The following is a 25,185-nucleotide window of genomic DNA, read 5'->3' as shown; positions in this document are numbered from 1 at the left end:
GTTATTTTGGGAAACAGTTGTTTATGTCTTTTGCTGAAGTTTTTATTGAGTAGTTTGTTGTTTTCTTATTTGTAGGAGTTCTTTATTCTTGATGCTACCCTTATTGATTATGTGTATAGTCTGTGTCCCAGTATGAAACTTCTTTTCATTTTTCTTAAAGTGTTGTTTGATGAGCAGATATTCTTAATTTTAAAATTTTGCTTTTAAGATGTACGTCCTTGATTCATCTTGAATTCAATTTTTTGTTTGATATGGGATAGGATTCAGTGTAATTTTTGCCCCCCCAAATATAACCACTTTTTCCAGCTTCATATATTGAATAGTCTCTTTTTTCCCTACTCATTTGCTATGCCACATATAAGAGTTCCACATACATGTAGACCTTTTCTGCACTCTCATTTCTATTCTTTTAAGGGGGTCTTTTATCATTTTTTAATTCAGGGAAATTTCTTCTGCATTTTACATTTTTATTTCTCTTTTTTGGGATTACTGTGTTTTAGATGTTAGCCCTTACGCTTAAGATTTCCGTATCTCTTAACTTAAAAATATTTTTTTTGTAGTTTCCTGTTATCTTTTGAGGGAGTTCCTCAATCTGATGTTTCAGTTCGCTAATTTATTCCTCATCTTTACCCATAATGCTGTACCTTGACTTTAAACGTTTTTAAAAAATATATTTGTATTGATTTCAGATTGGAAGGGAGAGGGAGAGATAGATGGAAATATCAGTGATGAAAAAGGATCATTGATCAGCTGCCTCCTGCACGCCCCTTACTAGGGAGCCCCTGACTGGGGATTGAGCCTGCAACCTGTGCAATGTTCCCTGACCGGGAATTGAATCCTGACCTCTTGATTCATGAGTGATCGCTCAACCATTGAGCCACACCGGCTGGGTTTAAATTTTGTTTTTAAAAATTTTATCCCTATACATCTTCTGTAGATGATTTAAGTCCCCATTGTTTTTTTATACTTGCTTATATTACCTTAACCCTAAATCTGATCTCCCTGCAGCTGGAATTTTTCCTTCATTATTTGAGAGGGAGAGAGAGGTTAAAGAATAGAAAGGTAGTGTTTATTGTTTCTTTATAGTCAGATCAGATCCATAATCCTTTATTTCTCAAATTGTGTTATTTTGGATATTAGCACTAGGGGAGATGATGATAGAGGTTTCCTGAAATAGTTTGTTTCAAGGTCAAATATGTTTGAGGAACAATGGGCTAAATCAGTGGTCGGCAAACTCATTAGTCAATAGAGCCAAATATCAACAGTACACCGATTGAAATTTCTTTTGAGAGCCAAATTTTTTATTTATTTATTTATTTTTAAATATATTTTATTGATTTTTTACAGAGAGGAAGGAAGAGTGATAGATAGTCAGAAACATCGATGAGAGAGAAACATCGATCGGCTGCCTCCTGCACACCTCCCACTGGGGATGTGCCCACAACCAAGCTACATGCCCTTCACCGGAATCGAACCTGGGACCCTTCAGTCCGCAGGCTGACGCTCTATCCACTGAGCCAAACCGGTTTTGGTGAGAGAGAGAGCCAAATTTTTTAAACTTAAACTTCTTCTAACGCCACTTCTTCAAAATAGATTCGCCCAGGCCGTGGTATTGTGGAAGAGCCACACTCAAGGGGCCAAAGAGCTGCATGTGGCTCACAAGCCGCAGTTTGCCGACCATGGAGCTAAATGATACAGTATTTCAGCACTTTCAATATCCTAATATACAATGTGAACTTTTTTTTAAAAATATATTTTATTGATATTTTATAGAGAGGAAGGGAGAGGGATAGAGAGTCAGAAACATCGATGAGAGAGAAACATCGATCAGCTGCCTCCTGCACACCCCCCACTGGGGATGTGCCCGCAACCAAGGTACATGCCCCTGACCGGAATCGAACCCGGGACCCTTCAGTCCACAGGCCGATGCTCCATCCACTGAGCCAAACCGGTTTCGGCTACAATGTGAACTTTTAATAGAGAGATTTTAATATGTTGCATTTTTCTCATTGGACATAGAATACTTTTGATTAACAAATTCATACTCAGGCAATAAAAAAGTGTTATTTTTAAGTTGGCAGTATAAGTTAAATAAATTAGATTTACTTGAATGTGTATTTGTTTTAATGTAATTTTGCTTAAAATTTGTTTCAGATTAGAAGCCGGTTTTATGTAGGTAAGCTCTTTTTTCTACTTTAGACCTCACCATTGTTTATAATTTTAAAACTTAAAACAATTTACACATGATAATATTAACTTTAAAAAAATTTACTGGGGTAACACTGGTTAATACCAGATGATTTTTAGGTGTATAAGATTATAATTCTACATATGTGTACTCTGTTATGTGTTTACCACCTGAAGTCTAGTTTCCTTCCATTACCATATATTTGACCCCCTTTACCAATTTTGCCTTCTCTCCACCCCCTTTCCCTACTGGTAATCTACATTCTGTTGTCTGTATCTGTAAGTTTGTTTTTGTTTGTTACTTTTTGTTTCATATTACACATATTAGTGAAATCATGTTTTTTGTCCTTTTTAGTCTGATTTATTTCACTTATCATAGTACTTTAAAGATTCGTTCATGTTGTCACCAATGTGAATATTTCATCTTTTTATTGCTAAGTAGTATTCCATTGTATAATTTTATACTACACTGTATATTTATACACATCACGTATTCTTTAACCAGGTGTCTGTCAGCTTGTTTTCATTTCTTGGCTTTTGTACATAATATTGCAATTGAACATAGGGGTACATATATCTTTATGGATAAATGTTTTTATATTTTAACTTTTTATTTAGAAAGAGAGAAAAAGCTTGCTGTAGAACTTTCTACACTAATCGAAGAAAAATGTAAACTACTTGAAAAATTTAGCCTTGTACAAAAAGAGGTAAGACATTTTTGAAAATGTTAACATTCATGTTAGAGTCTGAGGATTTTATACTTCTCAATACAGGTACTTCTGTATTAGTTTAAAATTATTAATGCTTTGTTTGCAAAGTATGAGAGTTCAAATTGCTCTTCAAATTACTAGGTTTCAAGTTGCCTTTTCCTGATTAGTGAAGTTAAACACCTTTTTATATGTTTATTGGCCTTCTTCTTTCTCTCCCTCTTCCTTCTTCTTCTTTTTTATATTTTTAAAGGTATAGTTATATATCTTTTTCCTTTTTGATTTGTAGGACTTCCTTTCCTATATTTTGAGTATGAGTCCTTTGCCAGATATATGTGGTGCAAATATCTTCTTCCACCTTGTGTTTGCCTTTTTATTTCATATGGTGTCTTGGTAAGCAGAAGTTTATAATTTTAACATAGTCTGATTTGTCAATCTTTTAAAAAATATATATATTTTTATTGACTGTAGAGAGGAAGGGAGAGTAAGAGAGAGAAACATCAATGATAAGGGAAAACCATTGATCCTCTGCCTCCTGCACTCCCCAGACTGGTGATTGAGCCCACAACCCAGCTGCCCTGACCAGGAATCCAGCCGTGACCTCCTGGTTCATAGGTCAATGCTCAACCCCTGAACCATACTGGCCGGGCATGTCAATCTTTTTTTTATGGTGGATGACTGCTTTTTGTTTTCTACTTAAGAAATTTTTGTCTGCTCAAAGATATGAAGATATTCTTCTGTGTTATCTTTTAGAAACTTTGTTGTGTTACTTTTCTCCTTTAGTCTTTAGTTTACTAGGACTGTCATAACATACCACAGACTGGGTGGCTTATGCAACAGAAATTAAATTTGTTTTAGAGTTTTGGAGGCTAGCAGTCCAGGACCAAGGTGTTGGCAGGTTTAGTTCTTCTAAGGTCTCTCTCCTTGGCTTGCAGATGGCAGCCTTCTTGCCTGATACTCCATGGTCTTTCCTCTGTCCTGGTGCCTGTTTCTGGTATTTCTCTGTTTGTCCACAGACTGAAGGGTCTCGGGTTCAATTCCCAGGCAAGGGCACATACCTCGGTTGTGCCCTTGGACACATTGGATTAGGGCCCACCCCCAAGGACACATTGGATTAGGGCCCACCCTAAAGCCCCTTTTTAACTTAATCACCTCCTTGAAGGGCCTATTTCCAAATACAGTCAAATTCCTACTGGGGATTGGGGCTTTAACATATTAACTTGGGGGTGAGGGGAACAATTCAGCCAAAATTTATTCAGTCCTTCATCTATCTGGAATTGAATTTGTGATGGTGTAATTTGGAGGTCAAAATTCAATGTTTTTCATATGGATATTGTATTAACCAGTACTATTTATTGAAAAGACGATCTTTTCCTTTTGTTCTGTGGTGTCATCTTCTTAAATGAAGTGACTGTATATATCTGAGTCTGTTTCTGTAGCTTCTGTCTTGTTGGGCTATATTTTTATTCTCATGCCTACCATGCTTTTTAAATCTATTGTGTTTTTATAACAAGTCTTTTTACTTTTTAATCCTCACTGGAGGATATTTTTTCCCCATGGTTTTTTAGAGACGGTAGGAAGGAGGGAGGGGGAATGGAGGGAGGGAGGGAGGGAGAGAGAGAGGGGGGGGATAGAGAGAGAGAGAGAGAGAGAGAGAGAGAGAGAGAGAAAGAGAGAGAGATGTTATAGATTGGTTGTCTCCCAAGCACGTGACCTTAAAGGGGCCAGGGATCGAACCAGCAACCAAGGTATGTGCCCTTGACTGGGAATTGAACCTGAGACCCTTCAGTCTGTGGATTGACACTATAACAACTGAGCAAAACCAGCAAGGGCATTTATAACATCTTGATACCACAGTGTACACCTCTAAGTTTGTTCTTCAATATTGTCTTGGCATTTTTGCCTTTTTATACTAGTATAAATTTGAAATCGTTTAATCTGTTTACACATGCACATAGCCTGCTCTAGGAATTTGATTAGGATTGCATTAAATATATAGATCAATTTGGAGAGAATTGATATTTTACAATGTTGTGTTCTTGTGAATGGATTATGGTATATCCCTCTACTTAGGTCTTTTTGTAATCCTTTCCATATTGTTTTATACATCTTTGAGTTGAGATCTTGCATAGCTTTTCTTTTTTTAATACATTTTTATTGATTTCAGAGAGGAAGGGAGAGGGAGAGAGAGATAGAAACATCAATGGTGATAGAGAATCATTGATCGGCTGCTTCCTGCACGCTCCACACTGGTGATTGAGCCCACAACCCAGGAATGTGCCCTGACTAGGAGTCGAACAGTGACCTCCTGGTTCATAGGTTGACGCTCAACCACTGAGTCACACCAGCTGGGCTTGCCTATCTTTTTTTTTTTTTTTTTTTAAATATATATTTTATTGATTTTTTACAGAGAGGAAGGGAGAGGGATAGAGAGTTAGAAACATCGATCAGCTGCCTCCTGCACACTCCCTACTGGGTATGTGCCTGCAACCACAGTACATGCCCTTGGCCAGAATCGAACCTGGGACCCTTGAGTCCGCAGGCCGACGCTCTATCCACTGAGCCAAACCGGTTAGGGCTTGCCTATCTTTTCTTAAATTTATTCCCTGGTATCTGAGCCTGCAACCTGGGCATGTGCCCTTAACCGGAATAGAACTTGCGATCCTTCAGACCACAGGCCGACACTCTATCCACTGAGCCAAATGGGCTAGGGCAGTGGTTGGCAAACCGCAACTCTGTTGACTAATGAGTTTGCCGACCACTGGGCTAGGGTATGAGTGGCTTTTAATACATTAACAGAGTTGTGCATCCATTACAATAAATTTCAAACATTTTTATAACCCCAAAAAGAAATGCTCTACCCCTTAGATACCACCCTTCACCCATTCTCTCCCATTCCCAAGCCCTAAACAATTAATGTACTTTTTGTTCCTATAAAATTGTCTATTTTGGATATTTCACATAAATGGAATCATATAATATGTGGTCCTTTGTGCCTTGCTTTTTTAAAACACTTACATGATGTTTTGAAGGTTTATCCATGTTATAGCATATATTAGTACTTAATTTTTTGCCAAATGATTTTTTGTATCTATTTACATATCCATTTGTCAGTTGATGGACATTTAGGTTATTCTCATTTTTGGCTATTATATATGACTAGAGGCACAGTGCACAAATTAGTGTACGGGTGGGGTCCCTCCTCCGGGCCAGTGATCGAGGCCTATCGGGGGGCTGGCTGGCCAGGGGGAGGGACCACAGGAGGTTGGCCAGCCGGCCCCATGATCAGGGCCATGGGGGGGGGGGCGGCTGGGTGTGGGGGGAAAAGGAAAGAGGGCACGGGTGGTTGGCCATTGGGGGGGAGGGGCCGCAGGAAGTTGGCCGACCAGGGGGAGGGGCCGCGGGAGGTTGACCAGCGGGGGGTGGGGAGGGGTTGCGAGAGGTTGGCTGGCCGGCCCCCCTATGGAGGCCAATCAGTGGTGCCAGCCGGGGGGAGGGGCCGTGGGAGGTTGGCTGTGGGAGTGCACTGACCACCAGGGGCCAGCTCCTGCATTGAGTGTCTGCCCCCTGGTAGTCAGTACATGTCATAGTGACTGGTCGACTGGTTGTTCCAGTCATTCCAGTCATTCGGTCTTAACGGTCACTTAGGCTTTTTATATATATAGATGTCCTTTTTGTTATAGCCAATGTCTGACTAAGAACTCTGTTTCTCTTACTTTTTCCTTTGGTTCTGAGTCAAATCTTGTCTTTTTATTCATTTTTTTATTATTTTTTAATACTCACCCAAAGATAGCGGGGGGGGGGGAAGAGGAAGAGGGAGGAAAAGAGGGAGAGAGAGAGAGAGAGAGAGAGAGAGAGAGAGAGAGAGAGAGAGGATCGATGTGAGAGGGAACATTGGTTGCTTTCTGTATGTGCCTGACTAGTGCCCGTGCCTGACCAGGATCGAACCCACAACCTAGGTATGTGGCCTGATCGGGAATTGAACCCAGAACCTTTTTGTATACAGGATGATGTTCCAACTAGCTGAGCCACACCGGCCAGGTAAAACCTTGTCTTTTTGAATACCAGGTTATTTTATATTGAGTATCAGCGCTAGTATAACAAAAATTGTACAGATAATTTTGATCTTTCTCCAGTGAGGATTTACTGTTGCTTCTCATAGGCAGCTGAGCTAGGGACATTTGAAATCTTCGATTACTTTGATCACAGATTGAGATGTTTGGAAACTTGGCCTCACTTAAAATGGTTAGTTTGTGGTTTAGACTTACTTATAAGGTAGCCATTGTGGGTTGGTATTAGTTTCCTCTTGCTGCTCTAAGTACCACAAATTTAGTGGCATAAGGCAACACAAATTTATTGAACTATAGTTCTGGAGGTCAGAAGTGTGAAGCCAGTCTTATAGGGCTAAAATTAAAATATCAGCCAGTCTGTGTCTCGGAGAGAACCTGTTTCTTGCCTCTTCCACCTTCTGGAGGCTACCCACATTCCTTGGCTCATAGCTATATCACTCTATCCTCTGCTTCTATCTTCACAAAAACTTTGATCCTTTTGCCTCCCTTTTAATAAGGCCTCTTGGGATTATATTGAGCCCACCAATATAATCTCAGATATTTGCTCCAGCTCAAGATCCTTAATCACACCTGGAAATTTTGGGAATTAGGGTAGAATTGTGGAGAGGTCGTTATTCAACTTACTACAGGGTCCCATCCTGCAGTCTGTCTGAGCTTCATGGTTCATCCTACTCATCATGTTCTGAACTCTAAATTTTGTCTTCTCAACTCCTAATTCTACTAAAATCTCTGCTTCTTTCTCTCTCTCTCTCTCTCTCTCTCTCTCTCTGTGTAAATGTCAAATCTGGACTTGTTTTTCTGATTATTTTGTTTCCTGTCACACATTCTCACTATTTTGATAACTCTCTAAGGCCTTCAGACATATCCTGTCTTTCGTTATTTTCTTGTTCTTATCGAGCAGGTTGATCCAAAACAACCTGGCTATTCCATTTAATTTACTTTTTTGAGACTGACGTGCTACCTACTGTACTAATGAGGCATCTAAATATACTTTTAAAAAGAAGCATTGAAGTAAATGCATTTTGCTAAATCCAGTAGCATTGTACATTTCATTGTCCTATTTTACATTGTTTTTGATTGTTTTCTTTATATTTACAACATTTTATATTCCCTATTTGCTTTATTTGTTGTTAGATTTGAATTACAAGTGAAAATTTCTGATGGACACTTGGTATAAATTTCTCTTTAATGAGTAGGTAGACTTTGGATAGCCTTAAAGTGTAAAGTTCTGCCATTTGTTGCCCAAGCTAATGGGTTGTGATGTGTTAGCTGCCCTAGCTTTGTTTGTTATAGTAGTCAAATTTAAAGTTTAGTAAATCCAAATAAATTTAATATACCTGTGGAACTAGATTCTGTCTGTTCCTTAGATACCTACCCAGATAAATGTGTAGTTTTTACTTACAGTGGTGCTTTCTTTCAGTATGAAGGCTTAGAGTCATTAAAGGATTCCAGCTCTGAGAAGGAGTCAACAGAAGCTCAAAATTTGGAGGTAAAAATAAATAGTATAATTATAAAAGCTGGGGGAATAGCATAAACTTTAAATGAAATGTATCATCTCAAAACTATTTGAAAGGAAATATAAAAGAGCATCTTTTGATGTTAAACTTTAAAAAAAGTTAAGTATAGGAAATAGAATATTAATAAGTAGCATAAAATATTTGAACTATTGTTGCAAACTTGTTTTGAGTGAGGTGTCAGTTCACTGAAATCTAGGGTGTTATAGGAGGTCTTTATTCATCATTCTTGGGAAATATATTAAAAGTGACCTTTTTCTTTTTTTTACTTATTTTGCTCCAGAAAGAAAAAAATAGCAATGATTTTCATAAATTTAGGCATAGTTGGTAACAATAAATCAGTAAATTTTGGTTGTACTTGCTTTTACTCCATCCCCGGTATATAGGAGTGACTAGAATTAGAATCCTATATAATAAAAGCGTAATATGCAAATCGACTGAAGGGCAGAATGACTGGTCGCTATGATGCGCACTGACCACCAGGAGGCAGATGCTCAACACAGGAGCTGCCCCCTGGTGGTCAGTGCGCTCCCACAGGGGGAGCGCTGCTCAGCCAGACAGCTGGCTAGCCCAGTGACGGTGGTGGGAGCCTCTCCTGTCTCCGCTGCAGGCGGGCAGTAAGGAGCAAGGGGTCCCGGACTGCGAGAGGGATGTCTGCCTGCCAGCTTAGGGGGCTTAGGGATCGGGCCTCAGCTGGCAGACAGACATCCCCCAAGGGATCCCGGACTGTGAGAAGGTGCAGGCCAGGCTGAGGCCCCCCACCCCCCAGTGCACAAATCTTGTGCACTGGGCCTCTAGTTATGTTATAAGCAGTGGTGTGCTGGTAAATATTTAGCAACTGGATATCTAAAAAGCAGAAGCCCTTATTTGTAGCATTTCCTGAGTATTGTGTAAATACTCTGACTGTGACCAATTTCAAGATGGCAGCATGATGTCTCTGATGGTAGAGTTTGGAAGACATATGCGTAGTTGGGTTTCCTGAGCCATGTATGACTTGGCTTAAATAGGAAGGAAGGTATCATAATTTGTCCCTTGGCTAAACTGCAACAGATTGATTACCTTAGGTCAGTGGTCAGCAAACTCATTAGTCAACAGAGTGGCAAACCATGGCTCGCGAGCCGCATGTGGCTCAAGAGCCGCAGTTTGCCAACCACTGCCTTAGATAATGGGAGTGCCTTACTACTGTTTTGAAGTGGAAGTTTTATAAAAAGCTTACTAATATTAAAGTGGAAACAATAGACTTCCTACCTTTGGTGTACATGTTCAGTCAGTCCAGCTGGGCAGTTCTCAATCACTGATGTCTGTAAATCATCAGAAAGTCTATGGATAATGATTCAGAATTTCCTACTGGAGTCTAAAGTAAGTTACAAATTGAATTCCAAATGAAAGACATTTTTTAAACTTTTCTTTCTTTGTTACCTATTAATATTCTTAAGAACTTGTTGAAATAGTTATGTTTTATTTGTTGACCCTCTCTTTTAGCTGTTGTTCTAGTAGTAATTTATTAGTTTGATTAAAGAAATTTGAAAGGCATTTAGCATGCTTAAAAAAACCCTAAAAAACTGGAGGGCAAAGGCCTCAAGCTTCTTGGTATTGTGGATAAAATAAAACACCAATTTATTCTCAAGACATTGAACTTACTTAATCTAGCAATAAGATTAGCTGAAGTTTTATTTTAAAATGAATAATCACTCATTTAAAAATGAACAAGTGAGTGTTAAAATGAACAATCAGTTGTTTAAAATGAATAAGTAAATGTCTGATTTTAGCAATTAAAAATGTTTATTTTCAAGATTATTAAATTGAATATAAACTAACATGATGCAACTTAAAAAATCTGATGGTTGAATCAGTAGATAAAATAAAAATGATATGGTAATTTTGATTTAAGTAAGAGAATTCTTATAATGAAATAGTCAAATTTGGGGAAATATATATAAACTAGAGGCCCGCTGCAGGAAGATTCCTGCAAGAATAGGGCTTCCTGCAGTGGTCTCTGCCGCCCGCCTGCTTCCCTCCCATCTCCGCCGCCCCACCTGCTTCCCTCCCTTCTCCGCTGCCCCACCTGCTTCCCTCCCTTCTCCGCCGCCCTGCTTGCTGGCTTCTCTGCAGCTTCGCTCCCTTCTACAGCGCTTGGCTTCCTTCTACGCTGTCTTCAGTCTTCACTCTGCACCTGGATATGCAGATTAACCACCATCTTGGTTGGTTTAATTTGCATACTTGCAACTGATTGGCTGGTGGGCGTGGCTTGTGGGCATAGCGGAGGTACGGTCAATTTGCATGTTTCTCTTTTATTAGATAGGATAAGTTTTTAACCACTATAATGTAGTATCTACTTGTTCTGCTTTTATTTGGGCCTACATTCTTTAAATTTTTGGTTTGTTTATTTTTTAACAAGTTTGTTGAAGAACCACAAATATCAGAGGTATGTTTATTATAGCATTTAATATCCAATTAGAATAATCCAACAACTAATCATTTTAAATTTAAAGGTCACAGAAAATACATCTTAATTCAATGTAGATTATTATTATGAAACAATCTTGATTGGTTTTTAAATTTATTTTGCATTTTATTATGTCTTTAATGTTATTAAATTGGTTTTATTCCTCATTTTTGCTTTTATAATGCTTTAGCGCAGAAGTTGACAAACTACACTCTGGGCTTTCCACCTGTTTTTTGTAAATAAAATTTTATTGGAACACAGCCATGCTCATTCATTTATGTGTTGCCTTTGCTGTCTCACTACATAGGCATATTTGAGTAGTAGTTGGGACAGAGACTACAGGGCCTGCAAGCCTGAAATACTTACTGTCTGGCTCTTTATACAGAACGTTTGCTAACCCCTGCTAGAATGGCTATTATTTCAGTCTTATGAAAATGAACGAATATGTAAACTAAATTTATTTAACTTACAGTATATATGTGTTATTATAATGATCTGATTTACCCTAACCAGAAATTCCTAGGTCTGTCTTATAAAGTTGACTTCCTCTTTTAGGCAATCTGTGAAAAGCTGCACAATTCCAAATCTGAATTTGAGGATGAAATAGACTTTCTAGAAAAGGAGCTAAAGGAAGAGAAATCTAAACATTCTGAACAAGATGAATTGGTAAGGCTTTTGTGTTTGAAGAGACTGTAGGTAGAAGAAAGTTATTGCATTTAAAAAAAATTATATCGTTTAAAGCAGCTATTTTCAACCTTTTTCATTTCATAGCACACATAAACTAATTACTAAAATTCTGTGCCACTCTAAAAAATATATTTTTTGCCTATCTGACAAAAAAAGGTATAATTTTGATTCATTCACATCGGTTGGCTATTGCTGTGTTTGCTGTTGTCATTTTTTAATTTGACAATCTAAAGAAAAGAGGTCAGTGTCCCTGACTAAATAGCCAGGTATTGCATGTTTTATTATTTTTTTATTTTTATTTTCTTAAATTTCTGTATTGATTAAGGTATTACATATGTGTCCTCATCCCTCCATTAACCCCCAAACACCCCTCACCCCCACTCATGCCCTCATCCCCCTGGTGTTCATGTCCATTGGTTAGGCTTATATTCATGCATACAAGTCCTTTGGTTGATCTCTCCTTCTTTCCCCCACCCTCCCCTATCTTCCCTCTGTGGTTTGGTAGTCTGATCGATGCTTCTCTGTCTCTGGATCTGTCCCTGTTCATCAGTTTATGTTGTTCATTATATTCCACAAATGAGTGAGATCATGCGGTATTTATCTTTCTCTGACTGGCTTATTTCACTTAGCATAATGCTCTCCAATTCCATCCATGCTGTTGCAAAGGGTAAGAACTTTTTTTTTACCGCAGTGTAGTATTCCATTGTGTAGATGCACCACAGTTTTTCAATCCTCTCATCTGCTGATGGGCACTTAGGCTGTTTCCAAATCTTAGCTATGGTAAATTGTGCTGCTATGAACATAGGGGTGCATATATCCTTTCTGATTCGTGTTTCTACTTTCTTGGGATATATTCCTAGAAGTGGAATCACTGGGTCAAATGGGAGTTCCATTTTTAGTTTTTTGAGGAAACTCCATACTGTTCTCCACAGTGGCTGCACCAGTCTGCATTCCCACCAGCAGTGCAAAAGAGTTCCTTTTTCTCCACATCCTCGCCAACACTTGTCATTTGTTGATTTGTTGATGATAGCCATTCTGACAGGTGTGAGATGATACCGCATTGTCGTTTTGATTTGCATCTCTCGGATAATTAGTGACTTTGAGCATGTTTTCATATGTCTCTTGGCTTTCCTTCTGGCCTTCTTCAAAAAGTGTCTATTTAGGTCCTTTGCCCATTTTTTGATTGGATTGTTTATCTTTTTTTTGTTAAGTTGTATGAGTTCCCTGTAAATGATGGAGATTAAACCCTTACTGGAGATAACATTTGCAAATATGTTCTCCCATGCAGTGGACTTTCTTGTTGTTTTGTTGATGGTTTCTTTTGCTGTGCAAAAGCTTTTTATTTTGATGTAGTCCCATTTGTTTATTTTCTCTTTAGTTTCCATTGCGCTAGGAGCAGTATCGGTGAAGAAGTTCCTTTGGCATATGTCTGAGATTTCGCTGCCTGTGGATTCCTCTAGTATTTTTATGGTTTCTCATCTTATGTTTAAGTCCTTTATCCATTTTGAGTTTGTTTTTGTGTATGGTGTAAGTTGGTGGTCTAGTTTCATATTTTGCATGTATCCAATGTTTCCAACACCATTTGTTGTAGAGACTCTCTTGTCTCCATTTGATGTTCATGCCTCCTTTGTCAAATATTAATTGGGCATAGTGGTTTGGGTTGATTTCTGGGTTCTCTATTCTATTCCATTGATCTATATGTCTGTTCTTGTTCCAGTTCCAGGCTGTTTTAAGAACACTGGCTTTGTAATACAGCTTGATTGGTATTGAGATCCCACCTACTTTGTTCTTCTTTCTCAGGATTGCTGCAGCTATTCGGGGTCTTTTTTTATTCCAGATCAATTTTTGGAAAGTTCGTTGTAGGTCTGTGAAATATACTGTTGGTATTTTAATGGTGATTGCATTGAATCTGTAGATTGCTTTGGGTAGTATGGACATTTTGATGATGTTGATTCTACCAATCTATGAACACGGTATGCTCTTCCATCTGTTTATGTCTTCCTCTATCTCTTTTTTCAGAGTACTGTAGTTTTTCGCATATAGGTCTTTTATCTTCTTAGTTAAGTTTATTCCTAGGTATCTTAATTTTTTTGGTGCGATGGTAAATGGGATTGCTTTTTTAGTCTCTCTTTCTGTATGTTCACTATGGGTGTATAGAAATGCCATAGATTTCTTGGTGTTAATTTTGTATCCTGCTACATTGCTGAATTCATTTATTAAGCCTAATAATTTTTTGATGGAGTCTTTTGGGTTTTCTATGTACAATATCATATCATCTGTGAATAAGGACAGTTTTACTTCTTTTTTTCCAATTTGGATGCTTTTTATTTCTTCTTCTTGTCTGATCCCAATGGCTAGTACTTCCAGTACTATGTTGAACAGGAGTGGTAAGAGTGGGCATCCCTGTCTTGTTCCTGTTCTTAGGGGAAATGGTTTTGGTTTTTGTTCATTGAGTATGATGTTGGCTGGGTGTTTTTCATATATGGCTTTCATTATGTTGAGGTATGATCCTTCTATTCCCACCTTGCTGAGAGTTTTTATCAAGAAAGGGTGTTGGATTTTGTCAAATGCTTTTTCTGCATCAATTGATATGACTGTGTGATTTTTATCTCTCAATTTATGTGATGTATCACGTTTATTGATTTGTGGATATTGTACCATCCTTGCATCCCCGGGATACATCCTACTTGGTCATGGTCTATGATCTTTCTGATGTATTGCTGGATCCGATTTGCTAGAATTTTGTTGAGGATTTTGGCATCTATGTTCATGAGGGATATTGGCCTGTAATTCTCTTTCATTATGTTGTCTTTATCTGGAGTTGGTATTAGGGTGATGCTGGCTTCATAGAATGAGCATGGAAGTGTTCCTTCCTCTTGAATTTTTTGGAATAGTCTGAGGAGGATAGGTTTTAGTTCCTCCTTGAATGTTTGGTATAACTCCCCTGTGAAGCCATCTGGCCCCGGGATTTTGTTTGCTGGGAGCTTTTTGATGACAGCTTCAATTTCTATCATAGTTATCAGTCTATTGGGATTTTTAGAATCTTCCTGATTGAGTTTTGGAAGGTTGTATTTTTCTAGGAATATGTCCATTTCCTCCAAGTTGTCTAGTTTGTTGGAGTAGAGCTGTTCATAGTATTTTTTAACGATTCTTTGTATTTCTGTGGGGTCTGTTGTTATTTCACCTCTTTCATTTCTGATTTTGTTTATTTGGGTCCTCTCTCTTTGCTTCTTGGTGAGCCTGGCTAGAGGTTCATCAATCTTGTTTATCCTTTCAAAGAACCAGCTCTTGGTTTTGTTGATCTTTTGTATTGTTTTTTTTTTTGGTCTCTATGTCATTTATTTCTGCCCTGATCTTTGTTATCTCCTTCCTTCTGCTCACTCTGGGCTTTTCTTATTGCTCTCTTTCTAATTCTTTGAGTTATAGAGTCAGATGATTTACTACCATTTTTTCTTGCTTTTTGAGGTAGGCTTGTAAGCTATAAACTTCCCTCTCAGGACTGCTTTCATTGTGTCCCATAGATTTTGGATTGTTGTGTTTTTGTTGTCATTAGTTTCCAGGATGCTTTTAATTTCTTCTTTGATCTCATTGGTAACCCAGTCATTATTTGATAGCATGCTATTCAGCTTCCAAGTGTTTGAGTTTTTTGGATTGTTTTTATTGTAGTTTATTTCTAATTTTATGGCATTGTGGTCTGAGAAGATGGTTGGTATGATTTCAATCTTCTTGAATTTGGGGAGATTTTACTTGTGACCCAATATGTGGTCTATTTTTGAAAATGTCCCTTGTGCATTTGAGAAGAATGTATATTCCGTGGCTTTGGGATGCAATGTTCTGAAGATGTCAGTTAAGTCCATCTGATCTAGTGAGTCATTTAGAATTGCTGTGTCTTTGCTGATTTTTTGTCTAGAGGATTTATCCAGTGATGTCAGTGGTGTATTAAAGTCCCCTACTATGATTGTATTGTTGTCGATCTCTCCCTTGATATTTTCCAGGAGTTTTGTTATGTATTTGGGTGCTCCTGCGTTGGGTGCATATATGTTTATCAGGGTTATATTCTGTTGTTGTATCGATCCCTTTAGTATTATGAAGTGGCCTTCCTTATCTCATTATGGCCTTCACTTTGAAGTCTATTTTGTCAGATATAAGTATTGCTATCCCAGCTTTTTTTTCATTTCCATTTGCCTGAAAGATATTTTTCCATCCCTTCACTTTCAATCGGTGTGAGTCCCTTGTTCTGAAGTGGGTCTCTTGTAGACAGCATATATATATATGGGTCGTGCTTTTTTATCCATTCAGCCACTCTATGTCTTTTGATTGGAGCATTTAGTCTGTTTATGTTTAAAGTTATTACTCAAAGGTACTTGTTTGTAGTCATATCTATTTTTGTGTCTGTGTTCCTTCTTACCTTTTTATTTCTTGTTTTTACAGTATTCCTTTTAGCATTTCTTGCATTGCTGGTTTGGTGGTGATAAACTCCCTTAGCCTTTTTTTGTCTGTGAAGGTCCTGATTTTCCCTTCAATTTTGATTGATAGTCTTGCTGGATAGAGTATTCTTGGATTCAGTCATTTGCTTTGCAACACTTTATATACCTCCTTCCATTCCCTTCTAGCTTGATGTGTTTTTGTTGAGAAATCATTTGATAATCTGATGGGGGATCCTTTGTAGGTAACCCTCTGACTCTCTCTTGCTGCCTTTAAGATTCTCTCTTTGTCGTTAATATTTGCCATTAAAATTATGACGTGTCTTGGTGTGGGTCTTTTGGGATTGATCCTGCTTGGGACTCTCTGTACTTGTGTAACTTTTTTCTTCCCCATATCCGGGAAGTTTTCTGTCATTATTTCTTCAAATAGATTTTCTAATCCTTGCTGCTCTTCTGGCAGCCCTATTATACGTATGTTACTTCGTTTCATGTTGTCCCAAAGCTCCTTTAGGCTTTCCTCCTGCTTTTTATTTTTTTTCTCCAGTTGCTGTTCAGATTGGGCTTGTTTCTGTACCTGACCTTCTAACTCACTAATTCGGTCCTCTGATTCTTCTAGTCTACTGTTGAAACTTTCAATGGTGTTTTTGATTGTAGCTATATCACTTTTTATTTCTTCCTGATTCTTGCATAGGTTGTTGATTTTCTCATCTATCCGATGTATGAATTGCACAACCATTACTCTGAATTCTTTTTCGGTCATGTTGCATGCTTCAATTTCACTAATTTCCTTTCTTGGCGACTCCTCGTTTTCTTTCCTCTGAGGATTGTGTCATCTCCCCATTCTGACTATCACCAGAAGGTTCAAACTTCGAGTTGCATGGACCTGGGCCGTGTGCCGTGGGAGCTTCGCACCACCTAAGTGTCACTGACGTGCTCTGACACTAGGATGTGTGGCTGCCGTGGTTGGTGGGAACCAGGCTCGCCCAGGGTCAGTGTTACCAGCGTTCAGTGTGGTCTCATGTGCACACCTAGAATCATGGACCCCGCCTGCACTGCGCTGTTGGCGTGTGCCGAAAATGAGTCCCCTAGTGCGTGCCAGGAGTCAGAGTTCCCCTGTGTCTGCACCAAGAATCGAGTATTAGAGTCTCTGTTGCCTCATGCGGCTTCTCGCTGAGAATCAGGATCCCTGTCTGCGCATGCACCAAGAATTGGAGTCACTGGCTCTTAGTGTGAATGCACTGTGAGTCAGGGATCCCAGGCGCACACGGTAAGAAACAGAATCAAGTCCGCGGTGCTCAGTGCTGCCTCTTGCTGGGAGAATCTGGGTCCCGGTCACCATGGGGGACTGGGTTGCACAGTAGCACTGTGGTGTGCCTGCTCTGCGGAAAATAGACTTCCGTGTGCGCTTGCCCAGAATCAAAGTGAGGTGACACTGCCGCCCTGCGTGGGCTTTGGGTTTGTTCGCCCGATTGCGTTGCGGGGTGCAGATTCCAGTCTCTGTGCATGTGCAGGCTCAAATTCCCGTAGCAGTTCTGCGGCCCGTGCGCGCGCTCCCAAGCTCAAATTTCTGTAGGGGCGCTGCGGTCCCTTTGTGCCCTCCCAAGCTCAAATTCCTGTAGGGGCGCTGCGGCTGGAGTGAGGGGCGCGTCTATCAGTTACTATTGCACTATCTGCGATCCAGTGGGGTGGGGGCTAGGCTCTTTGACTCACAGAAATCTGCGGCCGGGAAGTCTGGATTCTTGTCTGTTGGTCTGAAGCTGTGGTCGCAGGTCTCTGTCCCCAGTGGCTGCAGGGTCCTGGTTTGTGTCTGAGACCAGACTGGGTGGTGCTGAGGCCAGGATCCTAGTCTCAAGTAGCTCTGTTTCTCAAGATGCCGTGGTCTCTGTGCCCACACTGGCCACCCAGAAGTGTCTGCTTTGTGTGCTGGGCTCCGCTGTCTAAGACTGCCCGGTTTGGCAGCCCCTTGGAGGACCTGCAAAATCTAACTGTGCCTAGCTCATATACACACACACCACACACATCTACACTCTCCTCTATGCTCCCTCACTCTCTCACACTCTCTCCCTCCCTACCTTCCTGCCGGTCGCCATCTTCCAATCGGTATTGCATATTTTAAAAATCCTTATAGCATACTGGTTGAAAAGCACTGATTTAAAGAATTGTATACACTGTAAAAAATTTAAAGAATACAGAAGGTTGTAACGTAGAGAGTATAAATTTTCAGATCCACTAATTCTTTTCATTTGCTAGAGGTTACCATCCTATATAATAATCCTATATGATAAAGAGCTAATACACAAATGGACCATCACCCAAACACACAAGATGGCTGCCCCCATGTGGACACAAGATGGCCACCACAAGATGGCTGGCAGGGGAGGGCAGTTGGGAGGGACCAGGCCTGCAAGGGAGGGCAGTTAGGGGGGACCCAGGCCGGTAGGGGAGGGCAATTGGGGGTGACCGGACCACCAGAGGAGGGCAGTTGGGGGCGACCAGGCCTGCAGGGAAGGGCAGTTAGGGGCAATTGGGCCGGCAGGGGAGCAGTTAGGTGTCGATCAGGCTGGCAGGGGAGTGGTTAGGGGGTGATCAGGCTGGCAGGCAGAAGCGGTTAGGGGCAATCAGGCAGGCGAGTGGTTGGAGCCAGCAGTCCTGGATTGTGAGAGGATAGTCGGACATCCCTCAAGGGGTCCCAGATTGGAGAGGGTGCAGGCTGGTCTCAGGGACACCCCCTCCCCCCGTGCACAAATTTCCTGCACTGGGCCTCTAGTTATCTTGTTAAGTTTCTTACATATTCTTTTTTTTTTTTTTTTAGGACAATTGTGACTTTTAAAAAATATATATATTTTTATTGATTTCAGAGAGGAAGGGAAGGGGAGAGGGGAGAGAGAGAGAGAGAGAGAGAGAGAGAGAGAGAGAGAGAGAGAGAGAAACATCAATGTGATGAGATAGACTCATTGATTGGCTGCCTCCTGCACACCCCCTACTAGGGATTGAACCCACAACCCAGGCATGTGCCCTTGACCAGAATCGAACCTGGGACCCTTTAGTCTGCAGGCTGATGCTCTATCCACTGGGCCAAACCGGCTAGGGCTCTTGGATATTCTTACAGAAATTTTTTATATGCACTAAGGAAGTAACTCACATAAATAGTTTAGTTTGAATAATCACATACATAGTGGATTTTATCACTCAAAAAGTATGTTAAGAACATTTTAACTTTCCTTTATTTGTCACTCTATTTTAAAATCTTTCTTAAGGAAGATCTTGATGTGTATGAGATTATTAAGATACAATGTTAGTGGACGTTTCTGGAGCCTATTTAAACTTAATTGTCATGAAACATTAAAGATGAGATAAAAGACTATTATGTAACTTTCATGTAAGATTTTTTTAAGCAAATGCCAGAGAAGATTTCTTAATTTGAGCCCTCAGTTTTTTGAGGAAAACTTGTTAACAGTATATCTAATGTATGTGGCATCTTGGAAACTAGAGGAGTTTAGTAAATGCTTGTTTATTGATTGATACTGTCTTTCCAGATGGTGGATATTTCAAAAAGGATACAGTCCTTAGAAGATGAATCAAAATCACTCAAATCACAAGTAGCTGAAGTAAGTTGCTTTAGTCTAATAGGTCTGTTGCTTTTGAAAATAATTTTAATGTTCCTATTACTATTATAATTAAAAAATAAGATATAATATTAGAATTTGAGATATAGGGGTCTTAGATATATATGTTTTATACAAGGTACCTCAGGAAAGCTTTTTTTAAAAAAAATATTTTATTGATTTTTTACAGAGAGGAAGGGAGAGGGATAGAGAGTTAGAGACATCAATGAGAGAGAAACATCTATCAGCTGCCTCCTGCACACCCCCTACTGGGGATGTGCCTGCAACCAAGGTACATGCCCCTGACCGGAATCGAACCTGGCACCCTTCAGTCTACAGGCCAACGCTCTATCCACTGAGCCAAACTGGTCAGGCCTGGAAAGCTTATTATTATTTTTTTTTAAATATATTTTATTGATATTTTACAGAGAGGAAGGGAGAGGGATAGAGAGCTAGAAACATCGATCAGCTGCCTCCTGCACACCTCCCACTGGGGATGTTCCCACAACCAAGGTACATGCCCTTGACCGGAATCGAACCCGCAACCCTTCAGTCCGCAGGCCGACACTCTATCCACTGAGCCAAACCGGTTTCGGCGAAAGCTTATTTTTTTTATTGGACAAGTATTTATTGAGCTATTGCTATGTACTGGACACTGTTGTAGGTGATAGGCACTGACATTAGTAGTTAAAATAGACAGAAAAAACTTAAATTATGGTAAGAGAAGAACAGATAATAAAAAGCTAATTAAACTGCCCTGGCTGGTGAGGCTCAATTGGTTGGACATCGTCCAGTGCACAAAAAGGTTGCCGGTTTCATTCCTGGTCCGGGCATTTGCTGGATTGCAGGCTTCATCCCAAGTCGGGGGCCTGCAGGAGGCAGCTGATTGATGTTTCTCATATCAATATTTCTCTCTTTCTCCCTCTCCCTCTAAATCAATAAAAACATTTTAAAAAGCTAATTAAACTTCTTAAACAGTACATGGAAGGTTATAAGAGGTTAAATCAAGGTTTAAAGCCACATAGCTAGTTAGTGTGGGAGCCATGACTAGATCCTGATTCTAGGACAGGATCCAATATTGGCTGCCTCTTCTATTAATATTGGCATGTTTTTTACTTTAATTCCATGTTTTAGGGAATATGGGTAAAAAATAACTCTTGTATAAACTAATTGTTATAACTTGATATGTTGTATTTTACGTAGGCCAAAACAACCTTCAAAATATTTCAAATGAATGAAGAACGACTTAAGATAGCTATAAAAGATGCTTTGAGTGAAAATTCCCAACTTCAGGAAAGCCAGAAACAGGTTTGTACTGTATAGAGACCCTTCAACTTGTATTTATAAATCTTCTGGGCATACTGATGACTGACCCATGTGAGGGACAAGAAAAGGCTGTTCCTGGAGAGCACAAGAGCAGGACAATCTCCCATATTTTGTGTCTCTTGTATAGGATACATTTTAATACAAGTAAGATATAGTTTGAGATATAAGGAGCGGTAAGAAGTGACCAAATCTAACATATGTATATCTCAGAAACTTCATTTGATATAGATTTATTATGTTAATTAGTTGAAGATGGTTAAGTATCTGTTATTTTACTATTCTTTTGAAAGTTCTTTGCAAACAGGAGCCCACCCTTCCTTTTCTACTCCTGTCCCTCCCTCCTTCCTTCATTCCATCCCTTTTTTCCTTTTTCCTCCCTTCTTAGCAACACATTGCATTGCATAATATCTATTAATGATACAGTTAAATATATAAAAGTATGTTAAGGTAATATGATTTTTTCTTTTTTTTGTGGGGTTTGATTTTTAGCTTTTACAAGAAGCTGAAGAATGGAAAGAACAAGTGAGTGAACTTAATAAACAGAAAATAACATTTGAAGACTCCAGAGTACATGCAAAACAAGTTCTATGTGCTAAAGAAAATCAGATCAAGGTAAATGGCCCTGCTGGTTTTAGTGACTGAGTCAGCTAGAATTCTATACTAATTCTGAAATTTGAAATTTTTTATTTTTAGCAGTTAAAAAAAAAATTATATATATATATATATATTTTTTTTTTTTCTTTATTGATTTTAGAGAGGCAGGGAGAAACATAGCAACAGCAATGATGAGAAAGAATAATTGATTGGCTGCCCCTCCTGCAGGCCCCCCACTGGGGATCGAGCCTGCAACCCGGGCATGTGCCCTGACTGGAATTGAACCATGATCTTCTGGTTCATAGGTTGACTCTCAACCACTGAGCTGTACCGGCCCAGTAGTAGCAGTTTTTATTTTGACCATTTGGCCAATTTGAGGATGTGTACTTTTTTGGCATACATTTCAATTTGTAGCAGTATTGTCATCTTTGCTGTCAAATGCTTTTTTTTGGCAGCAAAGATTACAACAAATATATATATTTTAAAATGTTGATATATCTCAACATTTTGTTTGTCCCCTTTTCTCTCTCCTTATTTTAGCGTAGGTATTAAATGAAGAAAGAAAAAGAATAATGATTTTACCTTTGTCTTTAGAATGCCATCTGTTTCTGTTGATGGGGTTAGAAAGAACGTTAGAAATTAACAGATGAAGTTGTATGTATTGGCTGAATATCTTTGATACTTTGGTTACTACAGAGATGAGTACTTTTAAAAATATAAATCTAATTGAAACTTGTCTCCCTCTTCTACCCCCTTTTCCTGCCTACTCGTTTAAGTCTTTATGCTTTCAAGCTACAAAGAGATACTCAGGTGTGAGTATCTATAGGGTCCGTAACGTCCAAAACGACCGAAGGCTTAACCGAACACCAGAAGTCCGTCCTGCAGTCAGTGCTGGGTTGCTGTGGCGACCCAGCACTGATTGCCACCTGCAGGCACGGCGACCCACCACTGACTGCCAAGGGGGCTGTGGATCAGGCCCAGAGAGAGGCCCAAAGAGAGAAGCAGGGTCTGATCCATAGCCTCCATGGCAGCTGTTGATCAGCCGTTGCCTCTCTCTTTCTCTCCAGGCTTCGCCAGCAGCTGCACCTCTGTTTCTCTCCGGGCCTCCGCGGGGGCTGTTGATCAGCCTCGCCTCTCTGATCAGGCCCGGAGATAGGCCCGGAGATGCTGACTGGCATAGAAACCTACCAATCAGAACCAAATCTGGGTGAACTGTGAGGAGCCAATGGCTGCCTAGGAGGCGGAGCTTTTGACGCTGTCTGGCATAGAAACCGACCAATCAGAACCAAATTGGCCTGCAGGGGAGGGCAGTTGGGGGTGAGATCAGGCCGGCAGGGAAGGGCAGTTGGGGGCGATCAGGCAGGCAGAGGTAGTTAGGGTGATCAGGCTGGCAGGGGAGAGCACTTAGGGGTGAGATCAGGCCGGCAAGGGAGGGAAATTGGGGGTGAGATTAAGCCAGCGAGGGAGGGCTATTGGGGCGAGATCAGGCCAGCAGGGTAGGGCATTTGGGGGCAACCAGGCCGACAAGGGAGGGTAATTGGGGGCGAGATTGGGCTGGCAGGGGAGGGCAGTTATGGGCGATCAGGCAGGCAGGCAGGCAGAGGCAGTTAGGGGCGATCAGGCAGGCAGAGAGGTTAGGGGCGATCAGGCAGGCAGGCATAGAGGTTAGGGGCAATCAGGCAGAGGCAGTTAGGGTGATCAGACAGGCAGGCAGGTGAGTGGTTAGGAGCCAGTAGTCCCAGATTGTGAGAGGGATATTTGACTGCTGGTTTAGGCCCGATCGAACATCCCCCAAGGGGTCCTCTATTGGAGAGGGTGCAGGCTGGGCTGAGGGAATCCCCCCCTCTGTGCACGAATTTTGTGCACCGGGCCACTAGTTAAATAATAAGAAATAAAACTAACATTTTGTAATCTAATAGTGAAGTGCATGATATCATCTTGAAAGCTATACATTTATACTGTTTATGTTGCTACTAAGAATGTTTTCAAGATTCCATCTTTAGGAGTTGAATTCATAATTTGGCATATTGTTTTACCCCCCTTTGCCCTCCCAAATTTTATCTACTAAAGGGCTTGGAATTCTTCCTAAACAAAACAAAATGAAAAAGAAAAAAAGAACAAAACAAAAATGAGATGCTAATCTCACACTCTACTAAAAAATATAAGCCATGTTATTTGTGCTTGGTACTCTCGGGGAATTTGATTGAAAGATGTAAATTATAGGGCAGAATGGAATTTTAGGTGGGAACTTTCATAGAAATACATGGCACAGTCATTTTATTATTCACAGTGCTAGAAAACCTTTCTTCTTTCAAGAAAGTGCAAAAAGTATTGTTGAAATGCTACAATTCAGATTCTCTCTAGTAATTTCTTTGTTTTTTAAATATATTTTTTATTGATTTCAGAGAGGAAAGGAGAGGGAGAGAGAGATAGAAGAATCAATGATGAGAGAGAATCATTGACTAGCTGCCTCCTGAACACCCCACACTGGGGATCAAGTGCGCAACCCGGGCATATGCCCTGACCAGGAATTGAACCATGACCTTCTGGTTCATAGATTGATGCTCAACCCCTGAGCTGCACTGGCTGGGCATAATTTCTTTTTCTTTATGTCAGTTGAACTCCCCAGCTAGTTGTTTACTTTAGTAAACTGAATCTGTGAAATCTAATCTTTTCATATATCACATACTTCACTTTGCAGATATGTGTGACTTCACACAAAATTTACTCTCTCATAAATGGCCAGTTTTATTTTTGGCATTTGAGAAATGTCATATAAGAAAATGTTTTGTCACTTTATTTTTAAAATATATTTTTATTGATTTCAGAGAGGGTGAGGGAGAGAGAGATAGAAACATCAACGATGAGAGAGAATCATTTATTGGTTGCCTCCTGCATGCCCCCTACTTGGGATTGAGCCCGCAACCTGGGCATATGCCCTGACCATGAATTGAACTGTGACCTCCTGGTTTATAGGTTGATGCCCAACCACTGAGCCATGACGTGCTGTTTTGTCACTTTATAGTCATGTCATATAGTTAGCAAAAATGGACTATTATAAAGAATTGTATTTGTTTTTAATGTTCAGAATTTAATAGTCAATAAATACTAGATTTTTCAATACCAGCTGGAGAAAAAGAGCTCATGTATTATTATTTATGTGCATTGATTTTTAAACTATAAGTATACATTCAGAAATTGTAAATTATTAGCATGACCCTCTCTTTTTCCCCTCCCTTTGCTAAATGTCAAGTCTCTGACTGAACGCTTGCTAAAAATGCAAGATTGGACTGCTGTGCTTGGAGAAGACATAACAGATGATAACTTGGAATTGGAAATAAAGAGCGAGTCAGAAAATGATGCACTTTCAGGTATCAAATCACGTATCCTCTTGCTAAAAATGATGACTAGCTCTTGTATTTCCCCATTTTCATCATGTTCTTTATATACTTGTCCTTTGCTCCACCTTTTCCATCTTTCTTTAATACTCTGTCCCTTTCTCACCATCCCCTGTCGTTAACCTTCAGTTAGAATATTGCCTTTTCACTAAATCTTTCTCCAACTCCTCAGACAGACTTATAGCCTCCTTACTCTTCGTTTTTTTTTTTTTATATGTTGTACATAC

The 25,185-nt window shown here is 39.8% G+C and overlaps 1 protein-coding gene across 8 annotated transcripts in view; it reads left to right on the top strand.

The window, feature by feature from the left end:
* Positions 1-25,185, top strand: part of MIA2 (MIA SH3 domain ER export factor 2) — a 139,970-nt gene that overhangs the window by 48,915 nt on the left and 65,870 nt on the right. For 6 of the 8 annotated variants that reach the window (XM_080640862.1, XM_080640859.1, XM_080640858.1 and 3 more), the window contains 8 exons: positions 2,155-2,176; positions 2,806-2,894; positions 8,385-8,453; positions 11,480-11,590; positions 19,572-19,643; positions 20,844-20,948; positions 21,456-21,578; positions 24,814-24,931. In XM_080640862.1, coding sequence (XP_080496988.1) covers positions 2,155-2,176; positions 2,806-2,894; positions 8,385-8,453; positions 11,480-11,590; positions 19,572-19,643; positions 20,844-20,948; positions 21,456-21,578; positions 24,814-24,931 — 709 coding nt within the window. The remainder of the gene's footprint in view (positions 1-2,154; positions 2,177-2,805; positions 2,895-8,384; positions 8,454-11,479; positions 11,591-19,571; positions 19,644-20,843; positions 20,949-21,455; positions 21,579-24,813; positions 24,932-25,185) is intronic. The other 2 variants (XM_080640865.1, XM_080640864.1) reach the window with 1 other exon arrangement.

This window comes from Plecotus auritus, assembly GCF_963455305.1.
Source record: "Plecotus auritus genome assembly, chromosome: 1".
NCBI classification, from domain to species: domain Eukaryota; kingdom Metazoa; phylum Chordata; class Mammalia; order Chiroptera; family Vespertilionidae; genus Plecotus; species Plecotus auritus.
This window is presented reverse-complemented; position numbering and strand designations above follow the sequence as displayed.